The sequence below is a fragment of the Carlito syrichta genome, unplaced genomic scaffold (assembly GCF_000164805.1).
Source record: "Carlito syrichta isolate Samal-C Ts95f unplaced genomic scaffold, Tarsius_syrichta-2.0.1 Scaffold104742, whole genome shotgun sequence".
In the NCBI taxonomy this organism is placed as follows: domain Eukaryota; kingdom Metazoa; phylum Chordata; class Mammalia; order Primates; family Tarsiidae; genus Carlito; species Carlito syrichta.
The window spans coordinates 424,495-443,941 of NW_007048838.1; the positions used below are offsets into that span (position 1 = coordinate 424,495).

At 39.6% G+C, this 19,447-nt stretch overlaps 1 protein-coding gene across 1 annotated transcript in view; it reads right to left on the reverse strand.

The window, feature by feature from the left end:
- Nucleotides 1-2,717: 2,717 nt before the first annotated feature.
- Nucleotides 2,718-19,447, reverse strand: part of FAXC (failed axon connections homolog) — an 81,507-nt gene continuing 64,777 nt past the window's right edge. Inside the window, exon 6 of the mRNA XM_008065822.2 lies at nt 2,718-11,315. Within this exon, the coding sequence (XP_008064013.1) occupies nt 11,026-11,315 (290 nt within the window). The 3' untranslated portion in view covers nt 2,718-11,025. The remainder of the gene's footprint in view (nt 11,316-19,447) is intronic.

Here is a 19,447-nt window from a genome sequence, read left to right on the forward strand (position 1 = left end):
TATTTATTTATTGTAGAAATGAGGTCTCGCCAAGTTGCCCAGGCGGGTCTCGAACCCGCGGGCTCAGGCAATTCACTCACCTCAGCCTCCCAAAGCGCGGGATTACAGGCTGAGCCACCGAGCCTGGCCGGACGGTATCTTAACACTTAGCCTTAACCTGCAAGCCCCTTCATTTTATACATGAGAATTCTAGTGACATGCCCCAGGAGCTGCTGATGACAGCAGTCTTAAAGATAATTAACAGTATACCAATGCAAGATTCTATAGCTGTTATTCTCTCTCCAGCCTATTTGCTTCCACTGTACCTTCAGAAGCTGTGACTTCACTTCATCCCTTTCACAATGTCCAGTCCTTTACTTTCTACTTGATCCTTTAACTCTGTAGCTAAAACCAAACTCCACTTTCCCCCTAAAACCCTCCCGCACATTCCCCACATCTGACAGCAGCATCACTACAGTCCCAGTCTCCCAGGGTGTTACCTTTGCCTTTGATCCCAGGGCTCCTCACATCCAAGGACCCTCTGTGTTTCCTTGTGCACATGAACTGCTTTCTCCCTCTCCCTATTCCCAATACTCTCGCCCCCTTTCATACCTCTAGCTTTACTCTGTGCCACTGAAGTCAGGTCCAGTTGCTCAGCCACAGCCTCTTCTCTGATTAGTACTGCATCCAGGCTATCCTCAGATAAATTGTACTTAAATACTCTTCCATCATGTCAGTACCCTATGCAAAAACCCTCCTCACTCCCATAGGGATGACTGCCACAAAGTCTGGCCCCGAGTATATCCTCCTACTTACCCCACTCTCATGCTCTGTCACCAGTGAATCTGAACTATCTGACATCCTCAAGTAGTCCATAGAATCTCTGCCATCTTTCTTTGAATTCACCAGCTAAAGTAGCGGGGAGGCCTGTGAGAATAGAGAAGTAAGCAGCTGGGCCCCCACACAATCAGCACATGTAAGCAGGCAGAGTGGGGAGGGGTTGGACTGTCACCTTCCATACACAACCCTTCTCTCAACCCTCCTCCCTTTCAAGGCTGCCTTTGATGCTTGTTTTAATCAGGGTTTACTGGATACAGTGTTGAGCATGTGCTCTCGAGTGTACTTACCCAGGCCAAGCACACCTCCAGTAGGTAAAACTCAGTTCTCACCCCTACATCTTCATAACAAGAATACTGGCACTAAAACAGACCAGGTCCCTCTTAGGCTCTCAGGGCAGCAACACAATAACTCTGTGAGGAAGAAAGTCAGTTCTCTTTCCTTTGTTTTCCAAAGTCCCCTTTTATACAAAGGATAAGGTACTTTGACCTTGGCAATTTTTAAAAGAAAAGTCTGTTGTTAAGGGAAACTAACCCAGCTGTGAAGTGTTTAATGGGTGCCTGATACTGGTGTCATCTACAAACAAGGCAACCAGCTCCTGAGAGAGTGAAGAAACCAACTGTTCTGCCTCTCCTCTCCAAAGAAAGGACAAAAATATGAAAAATCAAGTCATGGAATATTCAGCACAAATGGCAGCAAAACTTTTAACACTTCTGAGAGCCCAACACAGTAGAAAGGTAAATGATGCCCTTCCCTTTGACGAGTTCTGAAAGCAAGGAAAGCAAACTTCCCTAAGAAGGACAGACTTGAAGTCCAGGACCCTAAACAAGTTCTAAAAGGGTCTTGAGACAACTAATATTGGAGTAGATGTAGATTTGTTTCACGACATTTCTGATTAGAGTCTATGTTAATAAACAAGACTGAATGATCAGAATTTATAAATCAACAGAGAAAAGGGGTCTAAAAAGATAAAGACCAAACTACAGGTTGAGCATCCCAAATCCAAAATCTGAAAGGCTTCAAAATTCAAAACCTTTTAAGTGCCGACATGATATACAAGGAAATACTCATTGGGACATTTCAGATTTCTAATTTTTGGGTTAGGGAACCTCAACCAATATGATGTAAATATTACAAAATCTAAAAGAATCCAAAATGGGAAAGACTTCTGGTCCCAAGCATGTTCAGTAAGGGCCACTTAACCTGTATTATCTCTGAGATGTGGGATTAGAGGATTCTCTCATTTTCTCCTTAGTAGATATTCCCATGATGGGAAGGGGGGATTTGGAATTTTGGATATTACCTACTTGTAATTTGCTTTAAGTGATAAGAAGCTAATATTTAAGTATTATTCTTTGACCAAGTAGTTAATAAAAGTTTAAGAAAGGATTTCAAACATCCTGCATGTCTCTATAGATCTTGACATGCCTATCAGTCCATTCATTACCATACACATACACATACATATACCATACACATGTGTGAAACGCTTAGTAATAAAATTTGTATTTCCAAAACCTTGGTGTGAATCTCTGACCCCAGTGATGAGTGCGTCATGGCCTTATGGCCATGCCAAGTTTACCACCCAAGCCTCTTTCTTCATCTGTAAAATGAGAATCATAACTACTTTATTGAGGAGGTGTGAAAGCTAATTGAGACAATATTTATACAAGGGGAAATTGATCTATTCTAAGGCCTTGACATTAGTAAAGGTCTTAATGCGTGCTCCCAGCTCTCCCTCCTCTCCTTGTCTTCTCTCTACCAGCGGTTCTCACTCTTCACAACTCTCTGAGAGGCACACTGGGCATGAAATAAAATCAGAAGCGGGTGGGACAGTGTATCCCAGAGACCTGGCTTTCTTCTTCAAAAACACTCATTTGAAATTCTATCAGAACATCATATGCCTAAAAAATGCATCACTTCTGTTTTAATTATACCAGAGTCTTACAACTAGATTATTCTCCCCATCATCTAAGAGACAACCACTTAACAGTATATTAGATGCAAACACTTTAGATTTTCCCCATGGGTATAAAGTTTAAACATTCAGATTTGCAAAAAAGAAGCAAATGGGAATAAAGACATTCACAGAAAGATATTTCATATCCATTAGTTATCATTTACACACCAAATACATACAGCATGAAGACCAAATATACATAATTTCCACGTTTATATACAGTAATCAACATAGTGCACAATTCAGATCTATATTACAATCAAGTGTACAAGTTTAAATATGGCTTTATAAACTACTAACAATAACTCTACTAAAGTAACTCATAGGTCCAGAAATAAACACTCTGAAAGCTGTCTCCACACTGGGGTCTTCATTTATCAAGATGCTATTCATTGTGTTTGCAAAACAGATGGTGCAGGTGAATGTTTCCAAGTAGTGTTCACCTATCAGCCCCCAAGCAGCTGAAATGCGGGTTCCAGTTATGCCAACATTGCCCCTTTCTCGCATATCTGAAAATAAGTTTGTACATCTTCCACCCATTTGGAGACATGAGGTTATAAACAAAGAGAAGAAAGGCATGTAATTAGTGAGATAATGAATTACCAGGGTTATCAAAGCATGCTTTTCAGATTGGAACTGAAATTTTCAGGCAATACATCCTGCATTTGTATTATTTATCTCCCCATCCTCTCTTTTTTTTTTTTGTTTTGCTTAAATCACCATATCAGGAAAGCTTTCAGGGATTTTCAAGGCATTCTAGATCAGGTAGTCCCAAAAGCAGAATTTAAAAGACCACTCTTAGAAGTAACATCTAATTGTTCACCCTTTTCTTCCCCTAACCAAAAATGCCTATTTTAAGTAAAAATAATTAAATATCTTAACCTAAGATCATGCATCCATGCCTATTTTATATCTGCTTTGCTACAAATGTTACCTGCACACCCTCTAGTCAATTACAGCCTGCTAGGTGCTACCCCTAAAGACCCCTTGTCCCATTCTCATTTTCTGGTACTCCCTATTGTACTCAATTTTCTCTATCGAGAAAATATACTTTTAAAGTTCTATGCTTGCTATGGTTTTTAATGTATACATCAGTACAGCAGTATATACATATACAGCAGTGTATACATATATACATATGTATAGATCATAAATAAATACACTGAAGGGCATGCTCAGAAAGTTTTACTGATGGAGGAATTAAGCACAAAGGTTTGGAGACCACTGCCTAATAGGCATGATATGGGCCATCTCCAAACACTTAAAGGACTTCTCTAAAACAAACTGTACATTACTTTGTACATTTCATATTTACAAAACTGAAAATATATGCCACAAACACTTTGAGAGACTAGAAGGAAATTCCAAAACCAAAGGAATAAAACATATTGGGGCCAGCCCCTCTAAGCTGCTCCCCAATCCTAGGTTAACTTCAGGTGAGGTCATCTAGGGACAGAAGCACAGAAATTAAGATACAGATAAATGTTACCTCAACACTTCCTGCACCAGCCACTTATATACTCATTAAAAATTTTTCTCTACATAGATTGCATTTGTATTTGATTTATAAACCTGTACTTTTTATTATTTTAGCAAGACACCACCACCTAGAAAATCTTCAACGTGCCTGACACGTCTCTACCATGGTCATACCACATGGTTACTTGAATCCCTGGTATTTGTTACTATTTCTTTCTGTCTTCCCATTCAGTGAAATTCTCACACCACCAAATGAAAGACTCAGACCCTTATTTTCCCACCTAGCACTGTGGAGACACCATCACCCTCATCGACATTCAAGTCGTCAGAACTTCGGCATGATGTAGAGATTACTGGGGAATAAAACATGTTTACAATAAGCATGATCTGATCCCACAAAATGTATTACTTGAGGCAAAAGCATTTTGACAGGAGGAACACAAACATGTTACCAATACTGAAGCAGAAGTCTGACAAAATTTGCGCATTGTCTTTCGACTACTTGCTGCAAACAAAATCTCAGGTCAAGTCATTAAAGGTAAAAAACGCAACCATTTGGACATGGTTTATGTGTTAATAAGCCAAATATGATCTCTTGTTGGGTGTAGAAGCAAATATGAAAGAACACTTCCAATTCCAAACTATTAAGGGGGAAAGCCCATCAACTGATTTTTAAAGAGGGAGATAGTTAATACCCAGAGCATTCCTCTTTCTAAGCCTCCAATGAACAATTATCTTCCCTCTGCTCCCTCTCTAGGCCCCATTAATTAACATGGCAATTCAGAAGATGGATTCTATTTTTTTTAAGTCATAGGGTAATTAAAACAAAAACACAGCTAAAGAAGGAAAAAGGTTTAAACGTTACTAATAAACGAAAGTTACTCTATTCCAGAGCCACGAAGTAAAAATAAATAAATAAAAATAAAAGTTTGCCAGCAGGGGTGGAAGGTGAATTAGTCATATTTAGCAATACATACTTTTCATAAAATTAACTGATTATGGTAAATATACATTTCTACAGTTAGTGGATTATTTCAAAAATGCAAGATGGCCATTAGGTTCATTGCTGAAATTATTTAATTGCATACAGAACACCAAGGTACTATATCCATCTTTTTATTCTAGATGGCTTGTCTCCTCACTAAAATCATCAGGAATTTGGTGCTGGCTAGACCACATGCATAAGTCATTTGTTTTTTTATTGCAATGGTCCCTTTTTATTTTCTACCAATTTGTAAATTTAAGGCAAAAATCTTCATGAAATTTGAGCAACCTAGTTTGTCATGGTCTAGCCAGCAGTAGGATCTGGGGACAAGTTCCCGGCCTTGGCAAAAGTCAGAATGGATGAGAAAGTCACACTGTCAGTTCCAAAACAGTGAATTCCTTTCCTTTAAGCTGTGTTTCAGTACCCTCTATAATCATCTCAAAGGGACTAAGGTCAATATATTGCTGGTTCCAGTAACCTTATCGTAAAGAATGAGGACATTTAAATACCTTTAAGATATTCTTGAAAGTCAGGGACCAAATACCTAAGATCCTGGTAAGAAATACACATGAGAAAAACATCCCACATGTGTTTACATCTACCTCTAACACTAGCACAAGTTCTACAGCCAAGAGGCTCCTCCCTCCCACCCACCAAAGACATCCTTAGAAACTGTGCAAGTTTCAGCCAGACCACTGGAAGCAGCTGAATAAAACTCAAGCTCTTCATAAGCACACACATTTGATGCCTGGACCTGTAAAAGATAGTTGCTAGAGCTCATCATATAGACTCAGAAGTATTTGTCACTGAATGTACTTTTATCAGTTCTTGTTTGACTTAAAGAGTATTGTACATAAAGGAGAACAAAGGATCCTGCATCATAGGCTGGAACAATAAAAATACTTTCACTCTGCAAAGAAAAAAACAACAAAAAAAACAAAAGGAAGAAGAACCTGAGTTGTTTCCTATCAACAAAAGACACCAATCTTTTATTGAAAATACACTCAACAATTGTTTTATGAATGAATGAATACCGAAAGACCTGATTGTGCAGATCTTTCTCCTGTGAGGAAAAATCCAGCCTCTCCCATCCCACCTTCAGCCCCAGGCCAGTTAGCCTATCCATGCAGAGATGGTAGGTTTCAGGGCTGACAGGAAGCTCACTGTGCCCTGAACTCATTTTGATAAGTCAACTTTTTGGGTGGTTAAAAGATAATGATAACAACAACAACAAAATTCTATCACTTTCAAAATTCAAAACATTTTCTCAAATAAGATAACTCTTCTTCCTTACTGTCACTCATAAGATACTCAACGTGGATAACAATAGAGATTATTTTTGCTTGCATATCCCACACCATTTTTTCTCCTATGTTAAAGACAAGAACAAACACTAACAACAATAACAAAGACTCTTTGGAACAAGTTCTCTTCAACTGGGGTCCATCAGCCCCGGAAGGAAACCGTGAATAATCAGGAGGCCTCTAAGTCTCCTGAATTTATATGTAAAATTGAATATATTTGCATATATGTGCTCTTCTGGAAATATGACATAGAACTCTCATTAGATTATCAATGGAGTCCCTGACACACACAAAAATGGAAAATCACTATTTGATGGTATGTGGCCCACCTTCTGAGCATGTCTTTCCTATCCAACCTTCAGGGAAGGAAATGATGATTGTTTTGTTTCTGGAGGAACAGACTATAAAGAGCAGGAAGTCTTCACACAGAACTGACAAAGTCGGGGCTTTGAGAGACAGGTGTGATTTGAGCTAGTGGGGAGGAGGGTGGGGCATTTCAGGAGAGGGACTGGTTTGCACAGAGGCAGAGGTGGGGCACATGAGGCTGGTGTAGAAAATGGCAAATGATGGCTTTCCTGGAGGTGCGCTGGGACAAGGTGAATAAGGGAATGAGAACACCGGGCCCTAAGGAGTAACCCTCACCCTGAGGCAATGTGACATCCCCTTGGGGCCAGAGAGTTTTTTTAGAAAGATTAATCCAACGGCGATGGGTGGGACAGATCAGGGACACGGACATGCATGTAAAAGAGGATGCCTGGAGTCAGAGTCCTGTCTGCTCTCTTTGCCATTATATACCTGGTGTGGATCTCAGGGTCAGGCACAGACCAGATGCTCAGTGAACATTCAGCGAGTGATGCTTAATAAAGAATGAGGAATCTTCGTGATTTAGAAATCCATCTTGCTATTCTTCACAGAGCCAAGCAGTGCCTTGCAGACACTGAAGAAAGGTCTCTTGTACTGGCCTGGACTAGGCTGATGGCACATGCAAGAGTAAAGGAGGATTCGAAGCACACTCAGAGAGAATGGGGATGTGCTTGTTCTGTGAACGTGGAGTGATTTCTCAGGGAGCGTGGGTTTTTCAAGAAAACCAAGCCAAGGCAGCGTGATGGAAAGAACCATCAAGGGCAAGGTGAAAGACATTCATTTTGGGATCCTGCCCTTTAAATAGGTACGTATGTATATACACCAAGCCAGTAAAGAGCTTTCTAGAGTGAATCCATGGCCCATTTCTGTCACTGTACTTTCTCTTAAACAAATCTAGGCTTGAAGCTAAAACCCTTAGCACTTCCTTTCCTTGACCCCTAGCTTTATGTTCACAAAAACATATCCTAATACTTCAGCATACACAAGGAGGGCTCACTTGAGGACTAGACTGCAGGTGTGATTCAAGTACAAATTGTTCTAAGTCTGTAATCAGTCTCCTGGGCAGCCCATGACCTTGGTGGTGTCACTGTTCACAATTCATCATGTAACAACAACAAAATGGCCAAAGCTGACAATAAATATAGTTGATCTCTTCGTAAATGTAGACTGTCCTTATATCTATTCTGATGGCTGGTAAAGCATGCTGCTGCTGCTCATTAATCTTGGTAAGTGGGGTGGGGTGAGCAGGGGGAGGTAAAATAGGGGCAGAATTTACTTTTACTCTGAGAGGTACGAAAGAACAGGTGGTCCATGGGTCTTCTGTCCAACCAAAGGCATTGGATAACATGAAGGATCACACTTCAAGTTAATTTCCAGCAAAAAGAAACACAGAAGTTGATCAAGTAAGCCAGATGACCAAAATGTCCTCAAACCTCTTGTTTTGTTTTGTTTTTTCTTATAAGTAGCACATGTTCATCAAATTGGAGAGCATTTCAAATCTGGGTAGCTTAAGAATGAAGCACATAAAATTAAATTCTTCTCAATAAAGACCCACACCATGGTGATTTAGGCTTGATCATTTTGTTTTCTTAACTCATCTTGGGAAAGTAAAGTTGAGGTATATCCTAGGTTTAAATCAAGTTGAAACCTACAAAATGTTGAGTGCCCAGTCAGAAGCTGTCAGGCAAGTGCCTAAGACTCCAGGTGGCAACATCCATACACCCCTGTAGGAGGTACCTAGATGGAATGAATTGTTTAAAACTTCACTTTGAAAATTGGTTTTCCACATAGTTGCTGTCCAATTAATATATATATACACATACACACACACACACACATAAGTCTACATACTCATAACTTAATCATTCTTGGAGTAAAAACACACCACACTTGGAACTATACCGTAAGAACAGATGGCTTGTAGCGCAAATTTCAAACATATTTCTTTCTAACTGAAATGTGATAGGAAAAGGGAAGCTCAGTCTTTGTGAAGACAGGTCTACAGTCTACCCATTCATTATAATCACATTTTCAGTCCAGGAGTGTCTATAGTCACACAGAAGTGCTACCAGTTGACCTTAGGACACACTTTCTAGAGGAGTGGGAAATAACCCCTCCAAATGACACTGAGACTCAAAACAGGCTTATTCATTCATGTCTTCTCCACCAAATTCTCATTAGGCATCAAATAGTCCCCTCAAATATAAATGGTTTTTAACAAGATATCAAAAACTACATTTTCTGTAGAATCAAAATTTCGAACTTATGGTATCTCAGCATTTATTTCCAGTTACAAGTGCCCTACACAATTGCTTACTTGGTAAACAGCCTCAAAATGTTCTTTGTGAACCTACAGTAGTCTTTTAAGATTGTTTTATAAATGCTATATTCAAAGAGTTTTTTTTTCAAGTAAGTACATAAATTTTCTGAAGTTGCCATCTTTTAAGAAGTGCCTCTCTGACCCCATCATGCACAATCCTTACCTAGTCCGTCAGAAGCAAAACAGTTTGTCTGTGAGAGTAAACCTTAACACTGTCCTAGCCCAAATCCACAGTCATTACCCCAGGATCTTTGCCCATATTTCCCTGGAAAATAGCTGAGCCAACAAAGACTATGTCTTTAGAGATAGAGTGCCTTCACAAACATGGATAACCCAGCAGTTAGTGTGCTCTTTGGAGCTGGGGGGCGGGGGGTGGAGAGGGAGAACAGAGAAGAGAAGGGAGAAACACTAAGCTTCGCCCTCAGCTGTCCTCCTCTCACTGGGCAATGGCTGAAAACGCCAGAAAGGTTGCATTAATAAAACTGCATAGTCTATCACTGTACAGAGTGCTATAATACAAGTAACACGAACCTCTTCCTACTTCATTTTTTCAATACATCTTTGCAAGATTTGTGTTTAACAAGACATTATAAGTTAGCAAGCTTTTGCTTACAAAAATCTGTCAAAAAGTTTCCTCTTCACCTCTATGAAACCCACCATATTCCTGAGATTTATTCTCTCCAAATAAATCAAACGCAGGCAGCTTAGCACTCTGCAGTCAACAAAGAACAACATGCCAGTGTGAGCTCAGGCAACGAAAAGAACCCTTTTCTGCAAATACACTGTGGAACTGATGACTGTAGTTGTTGATAGTTTGTAAAAACATTTTCAATGTTCTTTCAACAAAAGATTTTGATTCAGGCAAGATTACAAAGAAGAATGATGTCAAAGTCCTGACCATTCCTTTGTGTGTGCTTCACCCGCTTGCCTTGTGCACATGACCCTGGTTGTTGTTGCCTGGATATGGAATTCCCTGGCCTTCACATCTTCACACATATGAAGTGCGATAAAGAATAAAATGTTGTGTTTATGTCGCACCACTTCCAAGAAGTTTAAAGCGCCATACGATTGTTACTGCATGAATCCCCACGACACCCCTGTGAGGTAGGTAGGTGGAGAGTATTGTCATCCCCACTTTTCAGGTGGGAGAAATGAGGCACACAATAGTTAAAAGACTTGCTCAAAATCACACATCCCGTCACTGGCAAAACTTAGAATAAAACGTGTACTGATTAGCACCTAGCTCAGTGCTTTGCACATAGTAGGTGTTCATCGAATTGCTGTGGATTTTATTTGACTTAGGTCTCAACATAACAATATACACACATAAATTACAAGCAGCCACCCATAAAACATTGATCTCCTACAGTTTTTTTCTGATGATATCTCTCATCACTTCAAACCCTGGCGGATGAAAGAGGTTCAAGAAACCATCTTGTCACTAAGCCCTCAGTTGACGAGGATCAGCGTGAACATTATCAGTTGACAACCTGCTCTTTTGCCTTCTCTACCACACAATATTAGTTTTCTAATGAAAACAAAAATGGATCTCAGGAACCATGCTGACATTATTAATTTTTTTTTTTTTTTTTGGCCTGTTTGTTTTAAATGGAGCCATCTGAATTGTTCTGTGTCTTGTTTGTACAAAAAAGAAATAAGGCGGCTACAGTCCAGTTAGCATGTGGAAACTGTGCCAAGAACGAAGGTCTCCTCCCAGCTCGGATGGATTTCTACCTGGGAAACTGGACCAACCCCAGGGAGTGGCAGCTCCGAAGGAAGAGGGCCAACGGGCTGGCCGTCACTTGCACTGTTCGTGGTCTGTGTAGTCATCCATGTCCACGTCAGAATCAAACAGCGAGTGTCCAGTGAAATCCGTGTCTGGGGTTCTGGAAAAACTGTTCTCTGCTCCCTCATCTTCAAAGGTCTCTGTCCTTGAGTAGAAGCTAAAATCCAGCAGGGGAGTATGGGTTTTGCTGCCTTCGCTACTCTCTTCAGACTCATAGATGGTGTTGTCATCATCATGGTGCCACTCTGGCCAAAACTTCCTCCTTATCCGTTCACAGTACATGGCGAGGTTGATCAGCTCACCTGCAGTGTGAGACAAAAGCAAGGACTAGATTCCAAAGGCAATAAGTTGTCAGTTAAGGCCTGAGTGTCTGTGCCCCCCCAAATTCAAATGTTGAATTTTGCCCCCAATGCGATAGTATTAGGAGGCAGAGCCTTGGGGAAGTGGTTACGTTGTGAGGGCCGAGCCCTTGTGAACATGATTAGTGCCCTTATAAAAGAGGCCCCAGAGAGCTGCCCTGCCCCTTCCACCATGTGAGGACACACCAGGAAGGCTCTGTCTATGAACCAGGAAGCAGCCCCTCACCAGATATCGAATCTGCTGGTGGTTAGATCCTGGCACCGGCAGGATCTGGTGAGGGTCTGCTTTCCCAGCCTGTGAGAAATAAGTTCCTGCTATTTATAAGCCACCTAGTTGGTGACATTTTGTTATAGCAGCCCAAATGAAGAACAATATCCTACCACAGGGATTTCTGGGAAATTTGGAAGAATGGGATAGGGTAGACATGAACAGTGGTTTTCCACAGAGATACTATCAAAATATTTAGATTTTTATGCACATAATAAAAAATGTGAGTGAGAAAAGTTAAATTCAGTGAGTGGGTTGAATGGAATAAAGAAGTGAGTCCTGAGGTAATAGAAACCGGAGGAGTAGTTTACCCAAAATAGCAGATAAACTACCATCACGGGTTCTGTGAAGCATTTTACTGTTTCATGTTGGCCTACCAAGAGAACTAATGCTTTGAATGATTCACATTTAAATTAATTTATATTCTGTAAGAACACACCAACTGTTGGTTGCTTTAAATCAACCAGAAGTTATTCATTTCACAAATCTTTGTAGTGTTACTATGGGCTGAGCACTATGCCAAATAGTTGAAAAAATTATTTTAGAATAAAAACTTTGTTCTACATAATCCATAAAATGGATAACTCAGAATTGTCTTTAGGGATAAGTGTGCCTGCAAATGCATTTAGTGAAACAGATATTGTTAAAATCTTTTAAATAAAATCAAACAGCTGTACCCATTATTGGGCCCCCACTTGGTCCCTGGACTACTTCTTTTTTATGTGAATCAGGGAACTTTTTTTTAAAGTCACTATCATTGCCTAGGCATTTGTCTGAAACATACCAGATAATATGTCATTCATTTCCTAATTCCAAATGAAGAGAGTGAGATTTTTCTTTCAATCCACCAGATGGCAATATTGCTTATAACTTTTAATATATGGTTTGCAACTATCTCTTATAAGATATTATTATCCTAAGAATATTCTCTGGAAGTTTATTTTTTAAGTTATAGAAACATTCATTTATTATGTGTGTAATTTATGCTTTATTATAGAAAAATTAGAAGAAAGGATAAGCAAAAAACAAAAGAATTACCAATAATCCTATTCCCCATAACAGCTTCATTTATATTCTTCAAGAAATGTATATATCCATATATATCCATTTTACATTTGCCCTATAGAATGTAGTATATATGTATTTTGTTTCCTATTACATTTTTTCCCACTTAACAACATATAATGGAAATCTTTGAATTTCAGGTGCTGACACTGGATAATTGCACAGTGTCATTATATGGCTCTACCATCGTTTCATTTGGCCATTGCCAATCCCCTATCACAGGTCATTTAGATTGTTTCTATATTAATATCTCTGTTGATTATAGTCTGTAACTACTGTGTTTTCTTTTTCTATTAAATAAAATAATATATACTCATTTTGGAAAACTAGATTTATATATAAAAGCCGTATAAATACACAAAGAAGGAAACAAAAAAAATCTATGATTTCATTTATCCAAGATCATCATAATTAACATTTTCATGTAACTTCTTTCAATATTTTATCTATTTATTGCCATTATGAATAATTATACATTATCTCCTGTATCATTATTGTAAACATTTTCCCACATCATTAAAATTTTTCAAAACTTGATTGCTACATTGCTTATATGACCATATCCCTGACAACACATAACAGAGCAAATTTGGCGCCTGTCAACCAGTAGACTTGGGTTGGCCATTTCCAGGCTTCTTCGACCATAACAGCTCAACTCCTACTATGTAAGAGTCTCTTCTCTTCTGTACTAGAGGATGCTTTTATAAATGTGCAGGGGTCAAAAGCCAAGAAGTCAACACCCTTGCCCCCTTGAGGAGACACATCATGCAGACCCTCACTTATTTTCTCCCTTGGGGGCAACAGTCAAGAAACACTTCATCAGGTATTGCTGCCAATCACAGGTCACCAAGCACTGGATAAAGGTATGAAGATAGAAGCAAGAGGGAAAAAAATGATCTAACTGGGGAGGTAAAAGAGACATCAAAGATGAACTGTGGTCCCATTGCAGTAGGCCCTGGGAACATCCCTGCTTGACTCAATCAAATCCATTTTCTATGAGCTGCTCCCAGGAACAGACAAAAAATCTGAGTCTACTCACAGGATCCACAACTCTATCCACTTCTTTCATGGCTTTTCTTTCTGTTTTTTTAAAATTTTTTTTAATTTTTAAGTTTTTTTTTAAGATGTGGAATTTTCTTTCTACAGCCTTGTTTCTTCTTCACCCTTCTTCCAAAAGAGTTGCCCGCTTTGTGATTATGTGACATTCAAACTACTTCAGTGTACAGCAATAAAAGTTAATAATCTTAATAGCAAATACTTATGTAGTCCTGTGTACCAGACTCCTATGCTTCACTCAGGAATTCATATTAACTCTTTTAGTCCTCACAGCCTTCATCTCAACTCTACCCTGCCTCTTTCCTGATGAGTTGACAGCCTGGCCTGGTGATTAATAGCTTTGTATTACCCGTCATGAAATATTTTTCTGTAATTTTCTTCCTGAGGTCTCAAGAATTATGAGGAGAGAGAGAGAGGCAATAAGCTGTCATGAAAAAAGCGAAATTCCACCACGTAGCTGAGAAAGCATTGGCTTTGATGAGAAAGAACTGGGAGCCCACATGCCCTCCTCATATCTGCCCCCCAAAAAAAGACGCAACAGAGAATGAAATATAGATTAGTTAGGTCTTATCTTTACCTGGCTTTGCCTGTCCTTACTGTGCCTTGATTCTCCAAAAGCTGACACACTCAACTGTTACCAGGCAAAAGAACAGAAAAATCTGTGTGTATGTTGGGTGAAAGAGATATTCCTGTGTCACAGATGCCCATACTGAAGATGCAAACTTGGTGAAATAATAGAAATGCATTTCTTCTGAGGGTACTGAACAATCAGACAACAATTCCATCCACTAGACTGGTAAAAAGTCTGATACCATTGAAGGCTGACAAGGACGTGGAGGGTCAGGTGCTGGACTATGTGGCTAGTGTTAGTATAAACTGCTACGACTTTTTTGGAAAATAATCTGATATTCTACTGAAATTTTAAATGAATTTATCTGTTGGCCTAGGATTCCACTTATAGTGTTCTATGCAACTAAAATAAAAGCATTAGTAGGTAAAGGTGTATGTACATGGATATCGAATGCAGCATTACGTGTCAGCAAAAAAAGAAAAGAAAAGAAAAAGAAAGATGGAAATAGCCTGAATGCCCATCAGTAGTCGTTGATTGAATAAATTATGGTGTATCCATTTTACAAAATATTGTACAGCTGTTTAAAAGATACAAAGTTCTAGTAAATGAAAAAAGCATGTTATAGAGTAATATGTATAGTATGATTCCATTGTTTGGTTTAAAAACAGTAAAAACAAACAAACCAAAACACCTATAAATGTGTATGTAAATTTGAGTATGAAAAAGAAATAATTCACATGAAATCCTCAGTATTGACTATTTCATGAGGGTGATATTGGACATGGATGCCAGAAAGGTCATAGAGTTTTCAAAACTATCCCCTTGTGATCAACTTATTGTGACTATCATGTATTACTTTTTAAACTTAAAAATCCAACAAAATAAATTATGCATCAACATGGATAGAGCCGGAGGTCATCGTCCTAAGTAAACTGACTCAGTGACAGAAAACCAAACACCACATGTTCTCATTCAGATGTGGGAGCTAAATGGTCACAAAGGTGGAAATAACAGAGACGAAGGACACCACTAAGGGCAGGGGAAGGGGGGGCTTAGGGTTCAGAAACTACCTACGGAGTACATGGTTCATTGGAGAATGGGCCGCCTAAGACAAAATTCCCACCACTACACTAGCCAGAAGACAATCTCAGACAGAAGAAAGAGCCTTTCTCTTTAAGTATCTCAAATGGAAATGCCCTCTTTAGAAAAAGTGGCTAGTTGTTTTTCCCTGTACCAGTCTAATTTCTTTAATAATCAAAAACATTCTGCACGATTTGACGCTGAAAACACTATCACCAGACTCAGAATCCAGAACGAAGTTCCTCCCAGCTGCCAGTCATGCATGGCAGGAACGGGAGTGAGAGAGACGCCTGCCAGCATCTCCCAGCACCACCTGCCAGCCCTTGGTCATGAACCAGCAAATATTTAGAAAACATAGGGCCTCCATCCAAACACACGCATTTGCTCCACAGGTATTTCCCCAGCACCTGCCTGTTCCAGAACCATGCTAGGTGCTGATACACCCTTGTCCTCTCCCTTTAGCATTTATTATGCAGACGAAGAGGACACTGAGCATATCCTCTTCAGGAAAGTTCCTAGCATACATGAACAGTGTAATGAGGACACTCTCTTTGCCTTGTATCCTTGAAACCAAAGGACATTAATTCATAGATCTCAAAATATTATACAAAGACCCGCAAAGGTCATTTGATCCAGCCCTTTCCGGAAGCCAACCCCCTTACAACAACCTGTCTCCGAGCACAGCCTTCCAGGTGAACAGTAAGAGTGCAGAGGTGAGGAGGTGCTTACAAGCTTTTCAAGGAGATCCAGAATTTTCCTCACTTTTAATCTATCACATAATAAGCAAAAAAGACACCTGAGTACAGAAAATAACTGGTGATGAAAGCTACTGAATGAAGTTTTTCTTAGAACACAGAATGTTGGGCTTCTTGCTAATTCAGAAAATAGTGTTAGGGTCTGTGCTTTCAACATGGCTCTAGAGGGCAGGCAGATGCACGGCAGAGGATTTTTGTCCTTCTTTGCCTCAATTTCCCTTTTCTCAGCTTTCTGAAGTTCTCCACACCTCTACTAAGGAATGCCCCAATCTATATGCAATTCTCTAATAAGGACACCCTGATTAAAATATCACATCAGACTACATTCAGACCATTGCTGATAAGAAAACAGAGATTTTTTTTTTTACTAATCAAATGACAAAATCTTCAAAATGAATTATATTTAGCCCTAATCAAAAAACAAAAATTAGAGGCCCCTTCCAACTTTGCTCATGAGAACATAAATTGCTACAATCTTACTAGACAGCAATTTAGCCATGTAGACTAAGAGATTATACCCTTTGAGAGAATAATTACCTAATTAGGAATTTAGCCTAAGGAAATAACCAGAGATGAGCAAGAGTGGATAGTTATAGCAATATTCACTCTAGAATACTAGTAAAAGTTATCTGAAACAACCCACAAATCCAAAAAGAAAATTCATCACATAAATAGGATAGGATATTATGCAACTACTAAAAATACCATTTTGAAGAATATTTCATGACAAGAGAAATGGCCATAATAAAGTTAATCATAAAACTTTAGATTCTAACTGTATCAACACTATGGTCTCAATTTTCATAAATATATACATCTACTTGGTAAAAGATTAGGTATGCAACACAATATTAACAGTAGTTTTCTGTGGATGATAAGGTCAGCAAGTTTTTTTATTTCTTTTAAAATTTTTATATCTTTTAACTTTTTTCTATCTTTTTAAAATTTCTTTCAGGAAACAAGTAATATTTAATATTAATTTCTATATTTAAATAGATATACACATAAACACACATACATATTCAAAGCCTGTCCTCTTATTCACCTAAATTAAGAAAAATTTCTCCCTATTCTAGATGGTTCCAGAAGTAGCTTGTGTGGCTTTGTAAATAATATCTAGGACCAAAAAACTGACATTCATCCACACGCACTCACGCTGAGGCAAGGTTACTAGTGCTCTAGCTGTTCTAAAGCTAAGCCAGGAAACCTCCTGACCTAAGCCATGCCCACCCTGGGTTTGAGCCAGTTCTCAATTACCCAGGATCATGGTTGCTTCTACTCATCCCTTCTCTCATTACTTCCTGGGATGGTCTCTACTACAGTGAGAACAAATGCAGGAAAGAAACCGAGACCAAATTACAGTAGCTTGGCTGCGTGTTAACAGGTCCAATCAAAGATTTAGAAGGGGTATGGAACTAATGCCTAAAATAGGATTTAGAGATCTCTGAGGACTTCAATAATTCATGCTACATTAGTCCCCGGGGAGAGCTAGAAGGTACTTTAAGATTCAAAGTACATGCAACAATGTGCCAAAAGCCCCTCGCAGACGATGGTGTCAGATTCCCTGGATGTGTGCGAGGGCCCAAAATCAATCCTCCAAAAAAGTCAACCATTTATTTAAAAGGAACACTGAATGCCTCAAGTCCTTTCAGGAAGTAATCAAGAAAAGGGCCAAATCATAAATAAACAAAAAAATGCCTCATTTCTGTGAAGAGGGGATTCTACAGAGGCTGCGAGTTCTACTGGTAATGAATCCCTGAATACTTCTAACTAAACAGGTGACCACAAAAGTGTGCAGGTTGTGTGAGAATGTATACAAACACACTCGTATGTGTGTGCATGAAGGGATGTTTGGGTAGAAGTGTAGGTGTATGTGTTCAAGTGAGTGTTTCCATGGGGTGTGTGGTGTGTATAGAGTATGTGAGCAGATGTAGGTATGTGTGTGGCTGTGGGTGTGAAAGGATGGTGTGGTGAGGGATAGGGGAGCAGAGTAGGGGTAATAAGAAGACAGAATGGTTATAAAACGCAGACTTATGTGAACTAAGAGGAATCAACATGTTTTAGACCACTATGGAAAATCTGATTAAAATAAAGGGAAAGTTACATTTTAAATGCCATGTACATCACCAATATGATAACATATTTAATTTACAGAAATTCCATTTATCACAATATTACAGGAGAGGGCTTAGCAGTAATGGGACACTGCCAGGGAGGCACACAACATCACTAAGGGTCCCTTATCCTAAACAGGGGAAGTTGCCGGGCTCGGTGGCTCAGCCTGTAATCCCAGCCCTTTGGGAGGCCGAGGCGAGTGGATTGCCTAAGCTCATGGGTTCGAGACCAGCCTGGGCAACTTGGAGAGATCTCACCTCTACAATAAATTAAAAAAATTAGCCGGGCATGGTAGTGTGTGCCTGTAGTTCCAGCTGCTTGGAAGGCTGAGGTGGAAGGATCGCCTGAGCCCAGCAGGTCAAGGCTGCGGTGGCCATGAGTGAGCCACTGCACTCCAGTCTGGGCGACAGAGTGAGACTTCAACTCAAAAAAAAAAAACAGGGGAAGTGAGGCCCAAACTTCACCTGCACACAGACTACTTGTGTACCTAATCCTAATTTGTACGCCACATCTTTACAATATAATAACAATTTCTTTTAATGTAAAGAGAAGTTCCAACGTATTGCAAAATAAGGAACATCTTCATAATGACCAATTAGAAAGTTAAATGTCAGTCTATGCTATCCCAAGTCCCACTCGGACCTTCAGCCACAACCTTCCTTCTATCCATGACCACAACACTTGACTGCTTGTCTGCCTCAGTTTCTTTTCTTTTAGAAAGAGTCTCACTCTCTTGTTCAGGCTGGAGTGTCATGGCACAATCACAACTCACTGCAGCCTCTAATTCTTGAGCTCAAGCGATCCTCCCACCTCAGTCCCAAGTATCTGGGACTATAAAAAACACATGCCACTCTACCGCTAATTTTTTATAGAGATAGTGTCTTGCTTAGTTGCCCAGACTGGTCTCAAACTCCTGGCTTCAGGTGATCCTCCTGCGTCAGTCTCCCATAGTGCAGGAATTACAGGTGTGAGCCCAGCTTAACTTCTTGTATGATTCTGCCTTGCTTGGTTCCATCCATCCATCCATCCATCCACCCACCCATTCAAGGATCATTTGAAGCCAGGAGTTCAAAACCTCTATCCGTCCAACATTTATTAAGAGGACTCTAAGCCAGGCTCGGTGGCTCAGCCTGTAATCCTGCGCCTTTGGGAGGCTGAGGTGAGT